Source organism: Tupaia chinensis, unplaced genomic scaffold (genome assembly GCF_000334495.1).
Source record: "Tupaia chinensis unplaced genomic scaffold, TupChi_1.0 Scaffold146079_1, whole genome shotgun sequence".
In the NCBI taxonomy this organism is placed as follows: Eukaryota; Metazoa; Chordata; class Mammalia; order Scandentia; family Tupaiidae; genus Tupaia; species Tupaia belangeri.
In genome coordinates, this window is record NW_006205935.1 from 443,252 (window position 1) to 448,556 (window position 5,305).

Consider the following 5,305-nt stretch of genomic DNA (forward strand, 5'->3'; position numbering starts at 1 on the left):
TATTTATTATTATTACTTTTCTATTTGCTAAAGGGTACATGTGCTCACCAGAGAGACAGAAAAAGGGAAAATAAGACAGCAATGTGGGAATCCAGCATCTTAATCACCATGTCATCAACAGGTCCTCACTTAAGGAAATTCTTTAAGCTAAATAGACATGACACCAGAAACAAACAAGTAAGAATCAAAGAGCACAGCAAATAATAAATATGATAAAAAAATTTTTGTTCTAAATATTTAACAGTGTTTGAAACAAAAATTATAACATAACATTGATTTATGGGATGTAGAATGTATGTTAAATATATATAATACATATGACCACTGCAGAACTAAATTAAAATATTGTATGATGTTTAATAGTGTGGTAGTATATGTATTTTTTATCATATACAGACTTTATATCTAATTTAAAAATTAATCAGAAGAAAACAAACTATAATCATCCTATTTAAAATAAATTTTGCATATCCAAATAGGAAAATAATAATCCATTGCATAGAGAAATATTAACTTTAATAGCCTAGATTTACAGATAATTACAATTCTAAAGCCCCTGTATTATCTTTAATATCAGCTGAACACCAGAATTATTTAAAAAATTTATATTCTTACTCCATTTTTAAAAATAGTCTCACTATCATTACAAAGATGTATTTGAATTTGCTGTAGTGCTACTATCTCATGTAAATGTAATGCTATAGACTTTTTAAAACCTATTCTACACTTTAATCACTCTTCCTCTGAACTTTATCAGATTTGAAATAGTGATAGCAATTGTGTTTGAAATGTTCAAATAGATCTTCAAACTTAGCTTTGAAAACTTCTCAAGGCATTGATTACATGATCCAAAACTACTATTTTATAGCACTGACAATTTCAAGAATAAATTAATCAAAATTTTTATTAATGCTTATGAAATAAGAATTTTTGAATGGAGATAAGGTTCTAAGAGTAGTTTTGTATAAATGTTTTCAAACTGCTACTATCTACAGCCAGATCATTTGCTTACTTAAGATTATTCCTAAGGAATACTCATATTTTTAAATTTAATTGCATTTATAAGAAATTCAGGACCAGGACTGGCAGTGGTGTTAAGGGCGCTGGACTCTCAAATGGCCAACTGTGGTTCGAGTCCCGGACTTGGCGGCTTGCTTTCTCACTCCCCGCTTCTCTCTGTCCCTATATGGTCATATTTAAATAAATAAATGCATAATAAAGCTCAATAAAATAATAATAAAATAATTCTTTAAAAAAAAGAAATTCATGACCATTACTAAAATCACCAGTCTTCAATTGGTTATCGAGGCAATATTTTGCGTCTCCTGCCTATGCAGCTTGCATTATTAATATCACCATTTTACAGAGAAGGAAATAGAGATCATACAAGTATCTGAATGACAGATCCAGGCTTCAAACCCATCTATTCCGACCCCAGAGATCTTAAACTCGGGTGATAGAGTCAAATGGTGATTGCTCATATGATATCTCAGTGTTAACATGAATTGCCTCCATTTCATCTCTTGACTAGCCTATTAATAAAAAGCATTTTTTTCCAAAAACACAAAAATTTCACCAATATACTGCTAATTCTTATTTATCTGTATTTCAATTATTCCTTTTATGTATTTTCCCAGAAAATTTTAAAATTATAGATCAGTCTCTGCCTAATATTTAAACATACATGTAGATTAATTTTATCTTCAAGTAAAATTCTTTTTTTTTTTTTTTCCCGGAGAGGTTTTTGCTATAGGATGCATGTGCTCACCAGACAGACAGAGAGACAGAAAGCAAGAAATCACCCCCCACGGGGGATGGCCACACCACAATTCATTCTCTTTCATTTTCCTCTCAGGATTTTGGGCACGCACGCACATGCTCCCGGCAGCATGAGTTTAAGCCACAGGGTCCGGGACTCGAACCATGGTCAACTACATGGGAGTCCAGCGACATAGCCATTATACTAACTGCTGGTCCCCAAATAAAATTCTCAAGGAATACAAACAAATTAGAGCATTTGTTTGAGTTACCTTTTTTTCCTTTTTGATTATAATGATCAGCTTTTAATATTTCATTGTTACTGAGCATAGTGGCAGAGCTTCTGAGACTGTCTAACTCCAAGGTGAGACAAGTGAAAACACATAGAATAAGAGCCACAAACAAAAAAAGAGAAAATAGCAGATATTCGGACCACAAGTTATAGAATAAATAAATGTATGCTGTGGAAAAATCTCTTTCCGAGTAAAAGGAAGTAACAGTAGAGAGATACCATGCTAAAGAAGAAATGTAAGGAATTCACAATTCACATGATTCACAATTTACATGACACTGCAGTAGCTAAAGATTGGAAGCAAAATTTAAAATCACCAACTAACATAACTAGATACAAAATCAACTTCAGTGACCAACGCTGATGCATGGACAAAGAAAATATTGAACATGCATGATGAAATACGATTCAGCCATAAAACAAAATGGATTCCAATCATGTGAGGCAAAATGGAGCAGCCTGGCAGAAATAACGCTAAGTGAAATACTACAAGCTCTGAAAGACAATGAGTGTGTGTCCTTGCTTATTAGCAGAAGCTGAACGACTTGATTGCATAGTTGTTGAATATAATAATGGATACCAGAAGCTGGAAAGGCGAGGAGTGGGAAGAAGGCCTGGCAGAACTTGGCTAATGGATACAAGAGTGGATGTAAATAAGAGAAAGAGGTTTTAGAATAATATAGCACAGTAAAGGACATGAGTGGGAATTTAATAGTTTTCTCCAAATAACCAGTAGAGTGAATTTCAAATGTGCATAATACAGATAATGATAAATTATCATTATTGAAGATGGTGGTTAATGTTTATTTCCTTGACTTGATTATTATGCATTATATGTATATGCTTAGAAAATCTACACTGTACCCCAGAAAAGTACTATTATTTTATGTAAATCAGAAATTACAGTAAAAATTATTTAAAAAATAAAATAATGAAGCCTATGATAAAAATGAAGGGGGGGCAGATAGTGGTACAGTGGTAACATGTGAGACTCTGCAAAGCAGACCCACATGGAAAAGTTCTACGTTTACATCTGAAGATCTCTTAGTGTGGTAGTGATACAGAGCAACGTGATTTGGAGCTAGTCGAATCTGAGAGTGGACCCTGGTGTCAAGACCCTGCTGGCAAGGGACTGGCAGGTGGCATGGTAGTTAAGGGCGCTGGACTCCCAGATGGCCAACCACAGTTTAAACCCCGGACCTGGCAGGCTTGCTTTCTCACTTTCCCTCTCTCTCACTCTCTCACTCTCTTACTCTGTCTCTCTCTAGTAAAACTCAAATAAATAAATGAATAAATAAATAAAGTTAAATTTTAAAAAAATCTTAAAAATAAAATCCTGTTGGTATCACTGTGTCTCTCTTCTTCTCTCTCTCTCTCTCTTTCTCTGTCTCTCACACTCACTCACTCACTCGCAGAAATAAATAAATAGATAAAAGTTTTCTGTGTTGTAGTTAGTGTTTGGTCCTATTTGTGAAGCTGATCTCTTTTCTATGATAAAGTTGGCTTATTTCTAGCAATTATTAAAAATATTAAACACAGTATTTTTGACAGAATCAGAAACAAAATAAACTATGCAACTCTATCTTATATAAAGTTATTAATACCAAAATCATTCAGAAATGCACTGAACGTCTTTTTTTGAGTCACGGGTATTCTATGATAAGCTTTAGCAACAGGATCTGATTCACTTTTAAAACAATCATCCTATGAACTTAGCATCATTATTCCCCCTCTTAAGATTGAGACCTATTAGGGATCAAAAAAGTAAATTTCTCAAGATTTTATAGCCAGGGAGTGACACACCCAGGACTCTAATCCACGTATGTAATATTTATGTAAACATTTTCAAACTACCATGTAATACCTAAACATTCACTTGTTTAAAATGATGCTGGTGTGATGGTTTAGAATCACAAACATTTTGAAGACTGAATAAAATGAGATGTTATATGTTTTTACTTTACACTCTGGTGCTGGTTGAACCTGAAAGTGTACCTGCTTGTAGGAGTGAAAGACAAAAAGAGAGATATATATGGGCCCCTCCCCAGGGTTGGTCACACCACAATCCCCTCCCTCCGGCCCATCAGATGCTTGGCACTCATGCTCTGGTCCAGCATGTTGCTCAGGCTGAGCAGGCTAGGAATATGGTCACCATGTGGGATCAGCGTCCCCTGAGTAGCACAATATCCCTGAACCAGTGAGCTGGCCCTAGACATTAGGATTCATAATATATAAATACCAGCCAAGATTCCACTTATCTAATAAAACACTTGGGAGAAATGAAAAACAAAGGAAAGGATTTAAATGAATTCAAGACATTTACCATACACATCACCGTTGTGATCGTGAAATGGAGGTGACAGACCAGTCATCCCGTTCCTTATTGTCCAATCAAGTTGCAAACTCTGATCTTGTACCATGTGACAGAGCCCATCCTCAAAGTCGCACCTTTCATAATCCAAGCCTGATGAAAGAAAAAAGAAATGAGCTTTCATAACCTTATTTGACTTCATTGGAAGTAGGACAATAGTAGAAAAAATGTTTAGCAACAAATGACAGAGAGCAATATAAAAATTACTTTTCATGAATTTAAGTCTATCTTATTAATGCAAAGCTTTTTTGCATATAATATTCTAATAAATGAACACAACAAAAACCCTTATGCTCAAATAGAAAGAATACCTCAGAAGATCGAAGACCTAATCTTAATTTTTGCTTTTATTAACTGACTGTTTTCACAAAGCCATTCAAACACAGCAAGCCCTTTTCTTTGCTTGTATGATTAAAGTAATAATATCTCCGCTGTTTCCCTCAAAGGACTGTCATGAGAATATAATGACTTAATATATATTAAATATAATACAGGTCAGGGGCTGGCAGGTGGCATGGTGGTTAAGGGCGCTGGACTCCTACATGGCCGACCGTGACTTGAGTTCCGGACCTGGTGGCTTCCTTTCTCACTTTGTCTCTCTCTGGTCAAATTAAAATAAAGTTAAATGAAATAATTATTTTAAAAGCAATTAAAAATATATAATACAACTTGTAAAATACAAGGAAGTGTATTAAAGATGCATCTTCAGTTCAACCCCAGTCTTCATGCCATCTCGGTGTATCAGAAGTTCAGGTCTGAGTGGACCAAAGCACAGATGGATTCGGATTGAAACTCACCCATCCATGGCCGTGATGTGCCCCTGAGACTAAGCATAGAACCTCGCTGTTGAATTTCCATGTTTGTAGAAACCTTTATGTTTTAAT

At 34.7% G+C, this 5,305-nt stretch overlaps 1 protein-coding gene across 1 annotated transcript in view; it reads right to left on the reverse strand.

Moving 5' to 3' along the window:
- The window catches only part of MALRD1 (MAM and LDL receptor class A domain containing 1), a 400,826-nt gene that overhangs the window by 361,408 nt on the left and 34,113 nt on the right, over positions 1–5,305 (reverse strand). Inside the window, exon 2 of the mRNA XM_014584241.1 lies at positions 4,374–4,514. Within this exon, the coding sequence (XP_014439727.1) occupies positions 4,374–4,514 (141 nt within the window). The remainder of the gene's footprint in view (positions 1–4,373; positions 4,515–5,305) is intronic.